The sequence below is a fragment of the Numida meleagris genome, chromosome 12 (assembly GCF_002078875.1).
Source record: "Numida meleagris isolate 19003 breed g44 Domestic line chromosome 12, NumMel1.0, whole genome shotgun sequence".
NCBI lineage: Eukaryota > Metazoa > Chordata > Aves > Galliformes > Numididae > Numida > Numida meleagris.
In genome coordinates this window covers 10,842,680-10,862,208 of record NC_034420.1, presented here as the reverse complement: position 1 = coordinate 10,862,208, position 19,529 = coordinate 10,842,680, and the positions used below count along the sequence as shown (strand labels likewise).

General features: G+C 49.6%; 2 protein-coding genes across 6 annotated transcripts in view; both read left to right on the top strand.

Annotated features, from left to right (window-relative positions):
• Positions 1–3,434, top strand: part of ITK (IL2 inducible T-cell kinase) — a 31,106-nt gene extending 27,672 nt beyond the window's left edge. Inside the window, exon 17 of the mRNA XM_021410283.1 lies at positions 528–3,434. Within this exon, the coding sequence (XP_021265958.1) occupies positions 528–599 (72 nt within the window). The 3' untranslated portion in view covers positions 600–3,434. The remainder of the gene's footprint in view (positions 1–527) is intronic.
• Positions 4,532–19,529, top strand: part of CYFIP2 (cytoplasmic FMR1 interacting protein 2) — a 50,509-nt gene continuing 35,511 nt past the window's right edge. For 2 of the 5 annotated variants that reach the window (XM_021410282.1, XM_021410277.1), the window contains exons 1-9: positions 4,899–5,070; positions 10,253–10,393; positions 12,611–12,700; positions 12,778–12,855; positions 15,050–15,151; positions 15,770–15,951; positions 16,263–16,359; positions 17,056–17,184; positions 17,853–17,957. In XM_021410282.1, the coding sequence (XP_021265957.1) occupies positions 10,277–10,393; positions 12,611–12,700; positions 12,778–12,855; positions 15,050–15,151; positions 15,770–15,951; positions 16,263–16,359; positions 17,056–17,184; positions 17,853–17,957 (900 nt within the window). In that variant the 5' untranslated portion in view covers positions 4,899–5,070; positions 10,253–10,276. Of the gene's footprint in view, positions 4,635–4,898; positions 5,071–9,623; positions 9,719–9,943; positions 10,025–10,252; positions 10,394–12,610; positions 12,701–12,777; positions 12,856–15,049; positions 15,152–15,769; positions 15,952–16,262; positions 16,360–17,055; positions 17,185–17,852; positions 17,958–19,529 lie in introns of those variants that run through there. The other 3 variants (XM_021410281.1, XM_021410280.1, XM_021410278.1) reach the window with 3 other exon arrangements.

Below are 19,529 nucleotides of genomic sequence, written 5' to 3'. Positions count from 1 at the left end.
ACTGGGAAAGCCCTGCTTCCCAACAAGAGCTCTCTCCCCTTTGGCGTTTAGGAGAGAGTTTCACCTCACATGCTAATACAAGATACAGTGCTAGAGATGAGGCACTTTGTAGCTATTATCCGTGTTAGCGAGATGAGTTAAACCTTAGGCTCTTTGCCTTTTATTTAAGCTGCTGTCTCTACAGAATGCATTGACATCACTGAGAAGTCTATGTAGTGCACCTAACTCAAGTTAATTCAGCAGTTTGCTTCCTAAGAAAGCTACGAATCAGTGGTGCTCAGTTTTAACATGGACGGTAAAAACGACAGCCAACCCATTACAAAGTACTTAGTGTCCTCTGGGGAAAATTCCCTCTTAGTAGAGAAGAAACATGGTGCAGAAGGAACATAATTCTTCTGCTGGCATTTTCCCTATAAGAATGGCTTTTGTTTTTGTTAAGACTCACTTTCTTCACAAGGTTTTCCTTTCTAACCTCACCATACCTCCCACACTGACATTAATGTTCTCTCTCTCTCTCGTTTGCTCAGAGGAAAGAAGACCGCCCGTCCTTTTCTCTTCTGCTTTATCAGCTGAGTGAAATCTCTGAGTTTGATCTGTAATCACGGCACTGACTGCTACATGAAGCTAAGAGAGTCCTGAGAGGGCAGACGGCTGGATTTTCACCTCACAAAGCATTAACATGAATCCTTCCACCACAGAAACTTACTGTATGCCTGAGGAGAAGCAGAGGGCAGAGGCCCGTACTTCCAGACAGACGAGATATTCCCAGGTCTTTCAGAACACAGGCAGACACGGGGTTTGGCTTGGCCAAGAATGTTGTTTGCATCTTACAAGCAGAACCAGCAAATGAGCAGAGATTCCTGCAACACGTAATACAGCAAGTGTACTTCTCATGAAGATGCAGCCTCAAAACTGTGAGATCTGGCACTGATGTTCCAGTTCTGCAGACTCCCAGCTGAAGGTCTCCCCTGGGGAAAAACCTTATCTTTGACTGAGGAGGAACACTTAGACATTTCCGTGGCTCTTTAATTCAGAGTGGGCTGGACCTGAAAGCTCTGAACAGGAATAAGCCTGGGATACAAAGGAACAGGCTGGATTTAGTGACTGCATTTCTGATGCTGACATTTTAAGGTGGTTTTGTTCTCCCTTTGCACAACTTCCTCTGAAACTGTGGCTTAACAGAAACAGGATTCTGATACCCCAAAAGCTGAAGAGGTGTCTGCATGTGCACACAAGTTTGTAAGTGCAGAAGACGAAAAGCAATGTGTCAAAGAGTCTTGAAATTCTCTCACATTTATACAGTGAGTGGGAAAACGGGACTCTGATGCACATCTAGACATTCTGGGGGGGAAAATATCAAAACTGACAGTTTCTATTAATGTTTTCTTCAATCTTTCTAAATCAGAAGGTAAATAAACAACCTCCACCAACTTCCTCTAGCTGAGCATGGAGGACATGGCAGGGCAGAGCGCTGTGTTCCTCCAGTCCAGGAGCAGACAGGATGCTGTGTCAGGGAGAGGCAGAGGAACCTATGGCTGAACGAGTGTGCCATGAGGAGGAAACACGCAGAGTGTGTGATCAGTGCACCAGTGCTTATGAGAAGTCTTCTCTTACTTCAAAGTGTAACTGAATCATCACAAGTAAAGACTTTTCCATCTCTTCTGTGAACAAACCGGAGAATCCTCTAGGGAATGATCAAAGAAAGAAAGTCTTATGCAAACAGACTGCCTCGGTGCTTCAGGAGCTCCACATCATGTGGTGAGAGCAGAAGAAAGTATGAGCAATATCCATCTGTTGGTACTCCAGTTAACATCCACATCTTCACTGCAGGACAGGCACTGAGTTGACATAACTGACCTCCGAACCAGAAGTGTGGGTGTTAGTGCCCTGCAGAATTTGTAAATGAGATCAGGACTTTCTGCTAAGCATTAACAATAACCAGGGAAGTTAAAAGGACTCACAGATGATATGTGCATGTATGCGAAACGTGTTTTTGATGTTTCTGTGTTTGGGCAAGCTAGGACATGGGTAAACTTTATGTGACAGCAGTTTACAAAAACATTGAGGTTGAAACTTCTAGCAGCAATTCCTCCTGTTGTTAGAGAAGTCAAGTTCAAAGATGTTTGCCAACAAAAATGGAACAAGGAAATACTGTAATCCCATGATCTCACATATCCTGTGTCAAAATATTTCTTCATAGAAGGAGGTTGAATTTTTGGTGTTCTTCAGATCCGTGGTTCTAGGGTAGTTTTTAGGAGTCAGAATTTCAGGTTTATAGATTCAGGCAAGGCATAGTTCCTGCTATATACATCTTCCAACTTTGCTTTATTTCCACATTATTTACTGTGTTTCACTCCTACTAATATCATCCAGAGCGACTCTCCCAAGCAAGGTGAATCCTAACATTCAGACCAGAGGATGTCAATCCAAAACACAGGATCAGAGTGCCACCTTCAAGCCAGGACTTCCGCAGAAATCTCTCAGCAGTCTGAACCAATATGTGGAAAATAAGCAACCATAAAATACCTTTGAATTTTTGCCTATGGTGAAATTAAGCTAAGTTTCTCTCTCTCATCCTTTCAGTCCAAGTTAGCCTGTTGTCATGTTCCCGTGGTGCTAAATTTGGCATTTGGGCAGTGAAGTTTCCAGTAGCCCTACACGTGTTGAGCTGCACGCTTACAGAGAAGTGTGAGGCCAGCTGGCCGTAACCCCATTCTCTTCCCTGCTCCACTCAGACAATCTGAACCACCGCAGGGCACTCAGGAATGGATTTTCCCTGAGCACAGGCACCCAGCCTGGGGCAGGGCAATCCACACGCTCACAAAGCCAAGCTTCTGGCTCGCTGGGAGCAACCAGGGATCTAACGAGACTGAGGAAGCTGCTATTAGGTAGCAGCACTATTGCTCTTCTAGGAAACATTTTTGAGATTATATTTATGTTTGATGAGATAAATGTAATATTTATTAGCTAGGAAGCATTGCACAAAATAATATTGTAATGTCATAAGTTTGGTCTTCTTTAGCTGTATTTCTATGTACACAATATGTATTTTTACACACAATAAAATTACTTTGCCCAACTGTGGTTTTCACTATACCTTAGCAACAATGCAAAAACCACTCGTATGCTTTTACAATTGAACAGCCTGCCCTTTCTCATCCTTCCCACCAAGAAGCAAGCTGACGTTCTGAAGTATCTCCATTCCCTAGAGCTCTGGCTGTGTTCTGGGTTTACGTGACATGCTGGGTTCATTGGGGTTAGGAAGTATTCATAATCACAGCAAATTGGGTAATTTGCCATATGGACACACAGATTTCCAAGTCTAAATGTCAAGTGTCATATGGCTTTAATTTCTCTGGGTCCTTCTAAAACAGGGTTACTAATATCCACATTCTCCCAAAGGCATTTCCCTACTAATATTTACAAGAGACTTCAAGAACCTCAAAAGGACAGCACCATAATGTGATAAAGGCACAGTGGTAAATCTATATAACATGTAGATATCTGCAGTGGTGTGGGGCCTGCCCCTCACTGCCAGTTCTTCCGTCCAGCAAAGAGATCTGCAAGGAAGCTCGTTCGTTATTCGATGATCTAAGAGAACACAGAGTAGAAAATTAAAATAATATCATGACACTCACGGAATTCCTGTCACCCTGAACCTGGCTCATAATGGAAGCAGGTTAAACAGTTTAAAAAATAATAATAAAAACTCCAATTTTTACTGCCATGGTTTTGTTGAGCTGACATTGTTTCACTCACAGTCTCAGAGCAATGTTAGCTGCTAGATCTCTTGGATCTGCAATAATAATGCTCACTTACTGAATTTTTCTGACAGGCAATAAATAGGAGAAAGGGGAATGATGGCTACAAAATGTTTGAGTTAGAGGTGAGAGAGGAGAAGTGCTACACAGGGGAAGGAGAAGGGTCTGCTCCCAGAGATGCTATTAACAGATTCTCCAGGTGTGGGCCTGTCTATTAAAACAATCTGTTTCTCAGACTGTCTTTCTCCTTTCGTAGCTTGCAGACCCTCAGCCCACCACATCCATTCAGCTGACAACAGCAGAGCTATATGGTAGACCTGATGGCCAAGCTTCTCTGCAGAGCCAGCCAGCACCCATGGGGAGCCTGAGCCCAGAGCAAGCTCAGCCCCAGGAGGGGGTCCTGTGATCCAGGGGGCAAGTGGCAGCCCACAGTGAGCACAGAATGGTGCTCGGGAAAGGCACACTGCCAGGGCCACTACATTTCAAGACCTTCAGTGGTCCTTAGGTATCCATCAAGGTCTTTCTAGAGGCAGCAGCAGGAGCCAGGAGCGCTGCCGGAAAATGACCAAAGCCCTGTACAGGGCTTGCATCAATGACCGCGGGGAGCTACTGCTCTGGAGGCTGTCAGAGGTCCAGTTTAGATTTCACGCTGGATCTGAAGAGCTTTAAAAAGCAGCATGAGCAGAAGGACAGGAAACTTGCCCGTGAAGAAATGCCAGATGCCCAAAATGCCGAAAGGAAGATCTTTTGGACGCAGAGCTGACTCAGACAAGGCTCGGAGCTCCAAGCCGAGGCACTGATTGCCTCCTGCTTTAGGTCCCTTGCACGCTCAGGCTTCACAAGCACGCTATGCACCAGGCTGTCAGGAACACGGTAGGTAAAATCTAACGGCGGTACAGCTCCGCGAGAGGCGGAGAGGCTACAACCCGAACCCCCGCAGCAGCGCGACGGCGAATCCCGGCCGGGCTCTGCCTTCCCGGGGCCCCCACCGCACTCCCGCAGCGCCGGGGCTCCCGGGGGGTGGCTGCGGTACCCCTCCTGCCCCCCCACTCTGGGCCATCTCCAGCGGAGGGGCGGGGATGCGGCCCCACGCATCCCCCGGAGGAGGAGCGCACGGCTCCAGCCCTTCCCGCGGAGGGGGCCGGGGCTCTCCCCCCGCCGCTGCCGCCGCCACCATCGCCGCCGCCGCCGCGCGGAGGGGCCGGCGGAGAGCCGCGGAAGTGCACTTGCTGCAGCCATTTCCTGCTCTTTGTGCGGGCGGCGCGGAGCATCCGAGCATCGCCGCCCCGAGCCCCGAACCCAGAGCCAGGTGAGCGGCGCGGGGTTGGGCTCCGCTGCGCGGGGTTGCGCGGGGGCCGCGCGGCCTCAGCCCTTCGCGGTCCGGAGCCGCAATACCCGGTAACCTCCGGGGAAACAGCGGGGCCGGGGGTGCCCCCGCCGGGGCAGGTGCTGCCTCCCCGGGTAAGGGCAGGGCGGGAGGCCCGGCGGGGCCGGGATGTGCGGGATGTATCCCATAATGCTCAGGGCTACCTGCAGCGTTTATTGCAAGGCGCTGGAGGAGGAGGGGAGGGGAGAATTGCAAAATAGCAAAAAATAGGAAAATAGCAAAAATGGGAGAACAGCACAAATCTCCTCGCCCCCATCCTCGCACCTCGGGAGGGGCATAAAGCCGAGCCCCGGGCCCGGCGGGCGCTGCAGGCCCCGCTGCGAGCGGCAATGGCAGCCGGGGGGCGGCGATGCTCCGCCGGAGCAATGGGGCCGGAGGAAGAGGAAGGGGGGGGCAGGCGGGGTGCGGGCTGCGGGTTCAGCGCCGAGCGTGGGGTGATGGCGAAATGCTGAGCAAAGTGGCCCTACCCGTGCGCGGGGCCGCCTGCGAGCGAGATGCGTCTGTTTCTATTGAACTTCGCGGCCGAGGATGCTGCTGGAAACATTGTGTCAGTGCCACCCGCATCCTACCTGAGCAGGGCTGCGCGGCTTTGGCAGGCAATCTCCGTGGGTTGCAGGGCCTGGAGGGGAATGGGGAGGAAAAGGGGCACGTGCTGGAACCCCGCCGCTGTCTGATTTGGGGAAGGGGCCGGTTTGTGCGCCCTTAGGGACGCTGCCAGCAGCAAAGCTTGGCCTCTTCACCATCTGCCGCTTTCTGCGGGGGGTTCTGGCCTTGGCTTCAGATCGCAGCCATTTCCTGCAATTAGGATGGGCTGCACCCCAGCACCCCTCCTGCCCCACACCCCTCCTGCCCCACACCCCGTGCTTTGCACGATGGCAGTTGTTGTCAGGGGTTGGTCACTGCCAGCAGAGACCGCCCGCTGTGTTGGTGTCTGTCACTGCATGTAATTCTGGGGCAGCTCCCTACAAAGGATAATTCCTTTCTCCTTTTCTCTGTACAGCTAATTGCTATTAATGAAGCGAGGAATATGGAAAAACCTTCCATTTTCTGACTCTGGTCTTGAGCAAAGCTCAATATCCTGATACCACAATAATAATTTCATTAACAAACAATTATCATCTTTGCATGAAAAGAGGAAGATCACTTTTGGAATGCTGCTTATTATCCAACTCCTAACAACATTGTTCTGTATGATACTATCTCCCAAGAAGTGCTTTGACTGTCAGCAAAGGAGCTTGCTCACAAACTTGCTTTAAATTGCCATATTGGAAATGCAGCTTCCTATGGCAGCCTTCTTCCTTTGCCCAGAATAAAATGAGTTATTCTACAATAAATAAATTCCAAAATAACGTTGTTGCTGAGAGACAGAGATGCATAGATGTCTGGAGCTCAGCCTTAGTGGGACAGCAGCAAATGTAGAGTGCAGATGCAGACACACAGCTTCAGGAGTGGTGCAGTTTGGCTTCCTTTTTTTGGTCGGGAAGTGTAATTTCATGGTTATTAATGGCTGTGGCTGTGGAGGGCAGCAGCCCAGCTCTGCTCATCCTGGCTGTGTTGATTTGCTCATGCGAAGAACCTCCTGACTGTGGTGGTTGCAATTCCAAGTAAATCTTACAGGGTATGAGGAGTAGGCTGATGACATGCATCCTACAACATGGGAGATGTTAATCCTGTGCTGCTGGGGCAAGGGTAGAACAATCCTTTTGCACCCTGAAATTGCTCTGCTTTACCCAAATCTGTTGCTGGCCAGCAGCACGTACCCTTCTCTTGCTGTGAGGCAATAGGCACCAGAAATGTGCTGTTATGTACCCAGGGTGTCTGCCTGCTGGAGTGCTTGCTGGGCCAAGATGGTTTCTGACCATGAGTTAAATGATTTTTTGGAGTAAGAGGGTGAAGCATTATCACAGGGCCCAGTAAGTTAACGTGGCTTTCCCAGGTGATGCAGCTGAAGCAGAATGCCAGATCCCTGCGAGGTGACCAGAAGTTTTCCTCCTTTTCCTCCATGTCACCGCCTCTCCAGGAAAAGTCATTTTGTGGCAACTCACCCCAGGCTTACAGGGCTTCGACCTCGAGTTACCACCAATCTGCAGAGCAATTCCTGTTGCTTCTTTCCACCTCTTCTGTGCTTGGCAGCTCCTGCAGCTCCAGCGTGGACGTCTGCTGTGGGAGCAGGAGTGCTGAGCACCCGAAGCAGCCCATGCCACTTCCCCACAGCTCTCAGCTGTGCAGCTGCAAAGCCAAGCACACATGAATGCAACATACTCATTATGGCCCCACTTTCAAAACTCTTCCTTTGTTCCCCCAAGCTGCCCTAACAATGAGGTCTCCTTTGTTCCTCTTGCTGTGAAGATGATATTGCACAGATAGGGAAGGTAGGACCGGGCTGCGATGGCAAGCTCAGCCATCTGGGCTGTCCGTCGTCGCTCCTTCCCAAAGCCTTCCTCCAGACTGTTAAATCCAGCCCTCCGGCTGGATTTACCATCACAACAGATTTACTTTCATTTCAGCTTTGGGATGTCGAGCCAGGGGTTGGAGTCCTTTGGACCGGTGGGATGGGGAGCACTGAGCATCATGTTGGCAATGGGAGGAGGAAGTTTCTGCAGAGGACAGGCAGAGCGTGGGCAGCAGAGTGCTCATCAGCATTAGTGGCACCAGCCCCGTGGCCGTGTCCCCAGGGTTTCCCCAGGATGGGGTTGGCTCCTGCAGGGCTCAGTTCTACCAAAATGCACGGGGCTGGCGAAGCTCCAGCGGCAGGATACGCGGAGCAAAATGCTTTAGAGAGGCAGCTTCTAGCAGCCTGGGTGGCGGTGCTCCACGCAGGCAGGATATGTTTCCTGTGCGAGGAGGAAAGCCTCACCCCTCTGCACACGTGCTAGGGCAGTGAAAAAGCCCCGTGTGGGGCACGCTGCGCTCCACCCCGAGCAGCGATGTGTGCTGGCACAGGAAGCACTGCCGACACACCGCAGGCACCGCTCGCAGCCTGCACCGTGCCCCTTCATCTGTTTTGGCTTTGCCATTCTGCTGAAGAAAGCCTACAATTGAAATTGGGCTCCCGGCGATGTTACAATGAAGTTTTATCTGTTAAGTGCAGAAAATTTGTGCAGTTTTGTCACCTGGATCCTGTTTCTCTCATGGCTGAGCATGGGGTGGGCCATGCTCATGGCTGACGCCTGCTTTGCTCGATGCTTCCTTTTCTGTTCATTATTTCCACACTGCTGCCTCCTCCCTTCCTGCGTTTGAATGCAAGACCTTTATGGCAGGGGGGCAAGACCTTCCTGCAGGTTAGTGCAGTACTCTGCACCATGGGTCTGAGATGCTGAATTGGGAACCAGATCTCCTACTACAGCCCGAAAAGCTGCCCTCTGCCTTGGGGAGGCATTTGTGGAGGTGACATGGGTTTTACCAGACCCCTCCATGCTCTCAGAGCTCCTGCTGCAGGCAGCAGCAGTGACAAGAGGCACAGCTCATTCCTGTCCTCACCCAGCACGAAGCCGCTCAGGTCAGCACGCCACACACATCCATCCCCCTGGGCCACATTCCTCATTGGGTGTGTGTGCGTGTCTATCTATGGACATCCCCAAACCATTGTCCTTCCATGCTCCCAGTGCTGGAAATGAAAAACAAACTTATAGTCTGGGAAGCAGTGACTCAGTTAAAAAACAAACAGCAAAAAAATGGACCTAAGGGGACTGAGGCAGATAATCAGCTGAGCTGGAGCGCTTGTAGGATGGCTGCTGTGACCAAAGGGGCTGATGTGGTGGTGCACGAGAAGGGACGTTGTGCTGCTTTTGTGTCTGGTGTTTGTGCAGACTGTGCTGGAGCCCCGCGTCCTGCTATGCTGTCTGCACCTCACCAAAAAAAGCTGCAAGATTGGAAAATGGGATCAAGCTTAGAGAAAAGCCAAAGAGATGATTAAAGGATTGGGAGATGTGCTCTGTAACAAGGCATAGAAGAGCTCAGCCCGCTTGCCTGACCTAAAGCAAAGGTTGCAGGGTGTTCCTATTGAAACCTGGGAGTATCTTCATGAAAACTTTGCTTAAGAGCTCTACTGTCTTGCAGATTAAAGTAATAAAACCAGAGCAGTTCACATTTGAAACGAAACAGGTCCAACTGGAAAAAAATACACTTTTTGAAAGGGGAGTGATTTGCTAATTAAGCAATGTCAATATTTCAAGCCATTTCTCTCTCTGCAAATGTTTAAGTGCAGCTGGGTGTTTTCTAGGAGACACACTCCAGGTCAGCACAGCCATTGCGCAGGGATTAAGCATTAACTGGGGGAGCCTGGCGGCTGTGGTTATACACGTGCTCAGCCTGGAGGACAGCAGGGTCCGTCCATGGTGGGGCATTCACCGCAAAGGTGAAGAGCAAAAGAGATCCGGGACGTAGCGGTTTGTCCTGTGTTTCCTGCTGGCTTGGCTGCTGGGGAGTTCAGCGCAGCGGTAAGCAGCAGTGAGCTCTTTCAGCAACATTTCCCTTTGGTTTTTTTGTCATGTGCAGCTGGCACCATCTCAGGACACGGCTGGTGGCAGCTCCAGGGCAAGCAGGGCCTGAGCAGGGGACGCGCTGCATGGTAAAAGCAAAGAAATATGTATTTTCTAACAACCACTTCTTTTTTCACTGCCTAAGCTGTGCAGAACTCGATCCTTTCTGGTTCACCTGGAAAAATGCGCTTTGTTGTTTACAGTTTCCAGTGCTACTCATGTGTGTAGGAAGGGCACCATGTGAGTGTCAGCGCTGCTCATGCTTTTCTCATTGCACTGCTTGGAGAGATATTTTTGAAAGCACCGCTTTGCATCTCACGCTTTCACTTCAGGCTGCTCGGGCTGCGCCGCAGCACCCGGCTGTTCTGCACAGAGCTGAGCAGAGAAGGACTTGGGTGGGTGGCTGTGTTCCTCCAATTCTGCATTCCTGCTCTGTTATTGAATTGTGGAAGGGGAGATGACACGGAGATATAGGTTAAATACACAAGAAAAGGAAAACAAGATAAACCGGGATTGAGTCCCCTGCAGTGCAAGGCAGGCCTGGCTGCAGTTTTGTCCTTTGGTGCTTTCCCACTCAGTCTTCCGGCTGCTGTTTATCACCCTCTCTTTTCCTTTGGATCTAGTGTGGAAACTGAACAGCCGGCACCATGACGACCCACGTCACACTGGAGGACGCCCTGTCCAATGTGGACTTGCTGGAGGAGCTGCCGCTGCCGGACCAGCAGCCATGCATCGAGCCGCCTCCCTCCTCCATCATGTACCAGGTACCCACAGCTCCCAGCCCCGCGGGGCACGGGGGCTGTTCTGCATAGCACAAGGGCACGTGGTGCTGGGAGAAGGAGCAAGAAGTGCATCCGATCAGCGTCTTGGAGGAAACGTTCAGAACAGATCTAGCCACAGCTCCGCTGCCAGAGATTGGGAAAAGGGTTCTTTAACACTGAGCAAGACATAGGCAAGTTAAAAATGAGGACCAGAGTGCACGAACGGATGAGAAGCCAGAGATGAGATTTTTGATAACAACAGAAAGTTCTCACTAATGTTTTGTTTTGTGTGTATTTCTGTGCTTCCTTTAAGTGCTAAGTGCACGCATCTAAGTAGGTCAAAATCAAAGTTCTGCCTGAATTTGTCCGTCCCCTGCTGTGCACACAGCTGGAGCTGCCGGTCAGGGGAGGGCAGGCAGCAGGGTGGTGAGGCACTGGCACAGGTTGCCCAGAGAGGTGGTGGATGCCTCCTCCCTGCAGACACCCAAGGTCAGGCTGGAGGGGCTCCGAGCACCTGCTGGAGCTGTGGGTGTCCCTGTTCATTGCAGGGGAGTCGGACCAGATGGCCTTTAAGAATCCCTTCCAACTGAAACACGTTTATGATTCTGTGATAACCACTGCTCTGCCTCAAGAGACCACAGATTCAGCTGCAGCTGCTCTGCCCAAGCCTGGCATGGGACCAGGGGAAGGCTCAAAGCGCTGCTTTTGGATCCGCAGCGGGATGCTGCGACTGCTTGGCCAACCACACCCTGTCCTATAGCACGCACCCAGGGTTAAATATAACGCAGGGTTATATTTCTCCATCCTGCCACTCCTGTCTGCACGCCTTACCGTGGTCGTGCATAAATGCAGCCCTACCGTGATTGCAATGCTCCATGTGCAGGGCGCTGGAGTTACAGTATCTCTTTCAGCAGGTCAGACCAAGGGCTTGTTCAGTAGCACTGGTATCACCCTGGGTTATCAGACCCGAAGGCATTTCTGGGCTGTTCAAGTTCCAGCTCTCCCTGGAAAATCTTAGTAATAATTTAACATCTCTCTTCACAAAGTAATTTTTACTCTTTGCTGGCGTGTGGCCCTTGAGAGGCTCAGGGTCCTGCCCTATGGCACAGCCTCACTTGTGCTTTGTGGCCACGAGCGTGTGCTCTCAGCTGGGCCTGTAAACCTCATTGAAACAGTGACAAAACTGGGTCTGGAAGTACTGGCCAAGCCTGGTTCCTTATCACACCTGCTTTGGGGTTAGCGCTCTCCTTGCTACTCAGAAATGCATTTGCAGCCTCAGCTTTTGCTGTCGTGTTAGTCACATTAGGGTCATAGAGGCACAGAGAAAAGCAGCTCTATGCCCACAGCTCTGTGCTCCCAGCTCAGCTGCTCAGGAAGTCAGTTATTGAGGTGAACGCAGTCACTGCAATGCTGATGACATCGCTCTGTGCACTTCGGACCTATGTGTGCTCTGCCGTGCAGGAGATAGCATCAGCGTGCCTTCGCGGAGGAAACTGCCCAAGCACGAAGCATGTGAACGAGGAGGAGCTGTGCTTTCACCCCCTGCCTTGCTTTGCACTTTCTTACTGCCACATCTACATGCAAAGCAGTAGCTCAGGTTCCACAACAACTGTTTCTCCCAAAGCATCAGCTTGCAAGAGCAGCACTAGCACTAGCGCTGAGTGCTGACTTTCATATTTATGTTTCCCAGACATCTTTTTCCCTGCTCTTTCTGTGTTTATCCTTTGCAATTCCTGCTGACAGGATGTGGTCTTCCCCTAGAAGCCAGGGCACAAATGGAAATTAATGAGGTTGCATCTTTCTCTGAGTTAAAAGACTGAAGTCGTTAATATACTTGCTACAGGTTTGCTCACTGGTGTGGCTGCAGTTCCATATAACTGATCCCCACTGGCTTGGCTTGATTTTAGAAGGCTTTGTCAGTTTCAATGGCCACATCTTCACATCCATCATCTGCAGGGTTTCCTCTAATGAACACATGGGATTCAGATGCACTGCAAGCTGCATGTATGAATCTACTTTATCCCTAGAGATGCTGTGATTCCCAGCACCTCCAATTCATTATGGGCTGACCCCTATGTCCCAAGAGCCCTCCTGCTTCTCCCTGAGCCTGCTGGGGGTTTTCCTGCCTGTACTTCTGAAACAGTTTGCCAGCACACGGCACCAGGTGAGCGAACATCTAGCATGTGCATATTTTAATCCCCATCTCCATTTCACCCGTAGGCTAATTTTGACACAAACTTTGAAGACAGAAATGCCTTTGTGACCGGCATCGCCAGGTACATCGAGCAGGCAACGGTGCACTCCAGCATGGTGAGTCCCTGGGCACTGCCCAGCAATGCTACACCGCAGCGCGTGCCTTGCCCCAGCAACATCTCTCTGTGTTTCAGAATGAAATGCTGGAAGAAGGCCACGAGTACGCCGTGATGCTGTACACGTGGAGGAGCTGCTCGCGAGCCATCCCACAGGTATGCAGGGTTTTGTCTTCAGTGTGGGTCAGTTTGGGGTGGAGGCAGAAAAAAAAAGCGGAGAATGAAGCGAGTAGAAAGGTTGAAAACAGAAACCACAGACTCTTCAAATTATCTTCCTCTCCCCACTGAAGCCTCAACGACTAATCCCAGCAGCAGGTAGCCACTCCAGAAGAAACACATCCCTACTGCTGCCCTAGCAAAGGACATCTGCTCTGCACCCTTGAGTATGGAAGATGCATTAGTTTCATCCCTGACATATCTTAGTGGTACCTGTCAGCTATATATATATATAAATTTTCTAGTTTCAGGAGTCTTTCCCCTGCTCTCCCTGCAGTCATACGTGAGGTCACTTCACCCCTGCAGGACCAACAGGGGAGAAGGACACACAAAGGCAGGGAGGTGGTGGAATCACTGTCCCAGGAGGTGTCCAAGAACCATGGAGATGTGGCACATGCTTAGTGGGCATAGTGGTGGTGGGCTGACAGTTGGACTAGATGATCATAGTGGTCTGTTCAAACCTTAATGATTCTGTGATTTCACAAAGAAGCAATATGGCCAGCCCCATGTGAGAGCAGCAGGTGCTCTTGGGACATGGCAGATCTGGGCTGTCCCTGCCTTGCATGGAGCAGTGGGCAGCTGGAGCAGGTTTCTGCATCCCAAACTGGTGCCTGGATGTGGGAGCCCTCTCTACTCCCAGGGGAACCCCAAAATGATTGATGTTGTGTCAGAGTGCATGAAGGAGCTCTTCACTATATCAGAAGCATTTCTGGAGTGAATATCTGCTTCCTTGTCAGGTCTCATCCAAATGTCCTATTTTGCAGTTGGTATACCTGAAGGTCCCAGGCTTAATCATTCTCCCCCTCTACTGCTAGCTCTGTTTCAAATATTTTTCAATCCTGCTCCAACCTGAATTTTGGTGGTTCCATCCTTCAAACACCTACAGGCATGAGTAAGGATGCTCACGTGGCCCACTGAGCTGTGATTCAGACTTCAGCACAAAGCTTGTCTTCTGCCACATGAGCACACACTTCATCACTTCAAAAATGCAAGCTGCCAACACAACGGGCAGATGCAGCACACTTGCATTAACCCTACTGATAAAAGGGTTTGCAGGGCTTCCATGGAGCTTGGAAAAAATATTTCTGCATGACTGGCTTTGCCCATGTTAGCGATTCCCCAGGAAAGGTCAAATCTCAGTTCCCGTGGATTATATTCTGCTGATGGTCTGATGAGACCCGGCCACAGGAAGACAGCTGATGCTGATTAGATTTTTGCTTATCTCCCATTTATATTTGATGCTGTGCTGCTCTTGCCTCTGCTGGCCAGGCTAGCGGAAGGCAGGACATGGCCGAGCTGTTGGCAAGACAAGATGTGTGTTGTGCACTTGGGTAGGGTTTGAGTACTATGGATCACCTTCTGTTTTGGAGTTTTAGTGTCCTCCCATGCCCATTGCCTCCGTGACATTCACGCCACTTGAAGCACAAGTGTCAGCCCCATCACAACCTTGTGTCAGCAACAACTGGAAACAAAATACACCCTAGGAAGGCCCTTGGCATCCATCCCCTGACAAAGAATAACAGCAGCAGGATGCATTTTGTTGGGCAGCTGGGGTTTTTCCTGAAAGTTTGGTGTTGACTCCAAGTCATCATTTAGAAATGAGGTGTGTGAAAACTGGATACATCTTTCCTTAAATGCAGCTTCCTAGGACTGATACAGGTGACTCACTTCATTGCTGCTAGCCACATCCAAGCCCAGGGATTTTTAATGGTTCTGTAACAGAATGAAAATTATCCCAGCAGGTCTAGAGCAGAACCATAGCATGGTGCCTTGTGTGTCCATGGGACTTAGCAACACAAAATCTTCAATAAATTCATGATAAAGCATTCCCACATTGTGTGGGTAGCCCAGATTCCATATTTTATGTATTCTACCCTTGAGAAGTGCATTAGAAGATTTTGTTTCTCAGAGCCAGGATTGTCCCTGTTTATAACACCTGGAGATAATTTCATATTGGAGAAATAGTCCCTTCTGACATCACCTTTTGCCTTGAAAAGAAGCTCCTTCTCAGGTCTCTCCATTGTCCTGAAATGGGGACAGCGTTCAGTGTGAAACAAGCTGAAGACAGTGGCTGTTGCAAGTCCACAGCTGTGTTAGAAGTATTAATGCTAACAATCATGGTTTGTCTTTGCAGGTGAAATGTAATGAACAGCCAAACCGAGTGGAGATTTATGAGAAGACAGTAGAAGTTCTGGAGCCAGAAGTCACCAAGCTTATGAAGTTCATGTATTTTCAGGTAAGTGGTCGAAGTTGACAAAAATGTCTTTGGTTTGGGGTTCTTTATCAGGGCCAGCACAGCTCACTCTGCTGCTCCTCCATCTGAAGCAAAGCCAAGAAGAGCTGAGGGCTGAAGATGCAGCTGGTGTGTCCATTCTGAGCACAATACCTGGCCAGTGTCAAACACCAAAGCTAACAGTTGCTACATTTGAGACACTTGAGAAAATAACGTGCTCAGATCCCAGCACAGCACAGCAATACCATGCAGCAAACAGAGCTGCTGTGGGCTCAAGGGAGCTCTCTATGTCACTGCTTGCATTTACAACTGGCTGCAGCTGGGTTTCACTGCTGCCTTTGGGTTTTATGTCCAATGAGATCTTAATGCTCCACCTAAAAAGCCAAGGCATGATTTGGCAGAACACGCTGCCCTCAGGGCAGGCCCAAACAAAGGATTCAAGGCCCCTCCTCGCCTCCAGCACTGAGGACATTTGTTGTAAGGGTCTGTAATGCTGCCTCATTTCATGGCCACAACAGAGTGAGATCCTGGAGCCCTCATCCCACCAGGAGAAGGAAGGGGATGGTGGCTGTAGGGGTGGTGGTGGTGTGCATGTGGTGACCCTGTCCCGCTGCCTTCCAGCGCAAGGCTATCGAGCGGTTCTGCAGCGAGGTAAAGCGCCTTTGCCACGCTGAGCGGAGGAAGGACTTTGTCTCCGAGGCCTATCTCCTCACGCTGGGCAAGTTCATCAACATGTTCGCTGTCCTGGATGAGCTGAAGAACATGAAGTGCAGTGTCAAAAATGACCACTCAGCCTACAAAAGGTGAGGGGCAAGAAGCAGGCAGAACAGGGCTGGGCCTGTGCCTGGTCTGGCAGGGAGCCCAGCCCTCAGTGGGATCAAGCAGATATAGGTGGCTGAAGGGTGCTTATGTGTACTGTTGTGGTCTCTTTGTGAGAAAATGACCGAGCTCCTGTGTGTTTCGGTTCCGTGTGGGTAAAATGAAAGAGGAAACCTCTGCTGCAGGCGAGCTCTGAGGCTGCTGCTCTGCAGCTGCAGGTGAAGTGAGGAGGGTAGGGGGTGAGAGCCTGGCACTGGGCAACAAGTCATGGTGATGGTGGATTTCTCCCTTTCAGAGCTGCCCAGTTTCTGCGGAAGATGGCAGACCCCCAGTCCATCCAGGAGTCCCAGAACCTCTCTATGTTCCTGGCAAATCACAACCGCATCACACAGGCAAGTCCCATTCCTCCGAACCAGCTGACCCTTCCATGTTCAGACAGAGGCAGTCTTGCCAAGGCTGAGAGCGCTTCAGGCTGGACTGCAGTGATATCTGCCTTGTTTGTTGGGTCATTTCTGATGACTGTTGGTGTTCGAGTCAGGCTGCATAATTCTAGTAATAATTGTCTCCATTGGGTTATCCTGGGTAGATTTGGAGGTCTCTTTATGTCAAGACAAGGATAAAGCTCTAAAAGATGTAAGAAGAGCTCTCAGGAGCCTTTCTCCCATAAACCTTGCCCCTGTTTTTCTCCAGAAATCCATCCACTCTGTCTCTGCAGCTGCATAGGGACTGCAGATCAGACACAAGAGACCTCCACACTCTACAAGCTCTATAGCTTTTTCTAATTAGATAAAATATTGCACAGAGACAGGAGACAGTCAGAAAGTCTGTTTCTGTGCAGACTCTTTTTCATCTCACTGTCTGATACTTGGCTGCCATCATCAGTCTGAAGAGGAGAGCTCTCCTACAGGAGGTTCTTTATAGGTGGTACCATGAGGTCAGTCTTCTATCTGTAACTCAAGAAAAGCACGGACAGGGTTTTTAGAAACCTCATTATCTTCTTATTCTTTCAAGTATGTTTCCACCTCTGGGAACATATCCCCACTGTTCCTCTGTCCATGTGCATAAAGTGTCCCCTGTTGCTGTTTCAGTGTCTGCACCAACAACTAGAGGTTATCCCTGGCTATGAGGAATTGCTGGCTGATATTGTCAACATCTGTGTGGATTACTATGAAAACAAGATGTATCTCACACCCAGTGAGAAACATATGCTTTTAAAGGTGAGGTTTGGCCATATTTACAGGGCTGGGTATTTGGGTAGTTCCACTTTCAATTTAGTAAAGTGACATTGCCTTCCAAGATAATGTTTCTCTTCATTTTCTTTATTTTTTTGCTCCTTTGGGTTTACACACATCCCTTCTCTGAAGATCCAGTATCTTATGGGCACACAGCTTGCTTAGTTAGTATGTTTGTCCGTATTGTAAGTCAGTTATTACAGTGATTACAGTCACTGTTAGCCTAAGAACATCATTATCATGGTATGAGTCAGCTTAGATTCTTTGCAGGATAATGTGGGTAGGTTTAGTATCTGTAATGATTTGTACTGAATTAAATGAAAAAAATCAATTCAGGAGAATATTTTAGATGTTTTCAATTTTCTAGGTGCAAATGCTTGCTTTTTTAATATGAGTGGAGAAGAATTTTGGATTGTCTTTATTTGTGAGAGAGGAGGAACAATTGAGAACCATGCATTTTTGCACAGAAAACAGAAACATTCTATTACATGTGCTCTACCTACCACACACATCCTTGCAGATATGTGCACATTTTATACTATTTTCTCAATGAGTTCTGAGTGGCACAGGGTCCTGAAGTGGGTTTGCTCAGCAAATGAGAACTGCCTTTTTCTTGTTAAGTTAATGAGACCTACCCTTTCTGTCTTCCCTAGGTGATGGGATTTGGCCTATATCTTATGGATGGGAATGTCAGCAACATCTACAAACTGGATGCCAAGAAGAGAATCAACCTTAGCAAAATAGACAAATTCTTCAAGGTCAGTGACCTGTCTGGGTGAGGCTGGAGTTTGCTGGAGACCAACCTGTACCATTGCACATGCTGCCAACAGAAAAGCACAGGAATCATTTATAGTTCCGAAAAAAAACCCTAAAGGATCGAGGAATTATCTAGACAGAAGCATGAGGAGTGGGATTGTTGTGAACATGCATGGGCACAGAGGCACGGCATGGGTGAGATGGGAGATAATGGCCCTCCTGCCAAAGGGCTGAAGGATGGGAATGATATGTGGGAGGTCTGTTTTGTGGACAAGGGAAAGGTATGCCAGGCTGACATCCACATCTAGCTCTGGGCACAGTTTTCAGGCTGGGTTGCAGTCTCCTGAAAAGCACCATGATTTTTGCGTGGGTTTGCTGAGATCTATGTGGCTGCTGGTCGCATGCCTTGTCCCTCAGCTCACTGCTGAGCTGGCACGTTGAGGGACAGGGGACAAAGCTGGCCAGCCAACATACCACTGCAGTCTCGCCTGGTGTATAAACTGTTCCCTGTAGGAGACAAAAAGCTTCTTGGAGAGCTTGTATTGGTTGGAATTTGCAGGTGTTCAGGGAGTTCCTCAGGGGGCTGAGGTTTGATGGTGGTTTGGTGAATCCTTTTTGTTTTATCTGAGATCAAGGCTTTGGGGAAAGGTCTGCAAGAGCTGGGTGCTCCCAGTGGCATGGTGGGAAGCAGCTGTGCAGCCTCCTTCTGCCCCTTTTCTGCGTGCAGCTGGATTCAGCCCTGGGCTGTTCCCCAGGCTGTATGGAGGAAAGCATTGCCACAGGGCTGCTCAGCACAATAAATGTTTGGGATAGCCCTGTCTGTTTCCTCCCCAAATGTGTGTATGCAAGCTGTCAGTGGCATATGGAGAAGAGGGCTGAGACTTTGTCTTTGCCTGGTTACATGGCTTGCTTGAGCTCAGCATAGTACAAGCATCTCCTGGGCACTGGCAGGGTGAAATGACTCCTCCTGCCTTTTGGTTCTGTGCACAGGCTGAGTCTTGGAGGCTTTCCAGGTTTGGGACAGGTCAGGTCATGTTAGGGTCTGGCAAGGGGCAAATGTGTTGGTGAGCCTGGATGGCTGGCTTCATGGAAGGCCGATGTACCTGCTGCTGCATCCTTGCCTCGAGTGAGTGAGGACCTGTTTGCCCATATTTTCATCATCTCCCAGGGACCGTGGGGCTCAAACACTGCCGTAGGGAACTACAGACACCATAACCTCACAGGTGGGGGAGATATTGAGGTGCCTGTGTACTTCCCAGTCACCAGGGAGATGGCTAAGGACTGCGGCTCTGCAAAAGAGATTTATCATGCTGTCCCTTGGAGTTTTCTTTTTTTTCTGAGTGCACCTTTGCTAGTTTGACGGAATCTTTGCCTCGGTTTAAATCAAGTCCTCAGCATGATCTGTAGTGTTTGGTCGTCTTGGTGCACTCGAGCACATTTGTGGTTCATTGCAAAAGGTTGTGGTCTATCGGAGAATTGGACCGGTACCATACCTTCCACTGCGTGGAATAACTTCTTCCTTTCCAGCTTTTTTCCACGAGCACTTCTCCAACATCTGCTGTGGTCTCACCTAA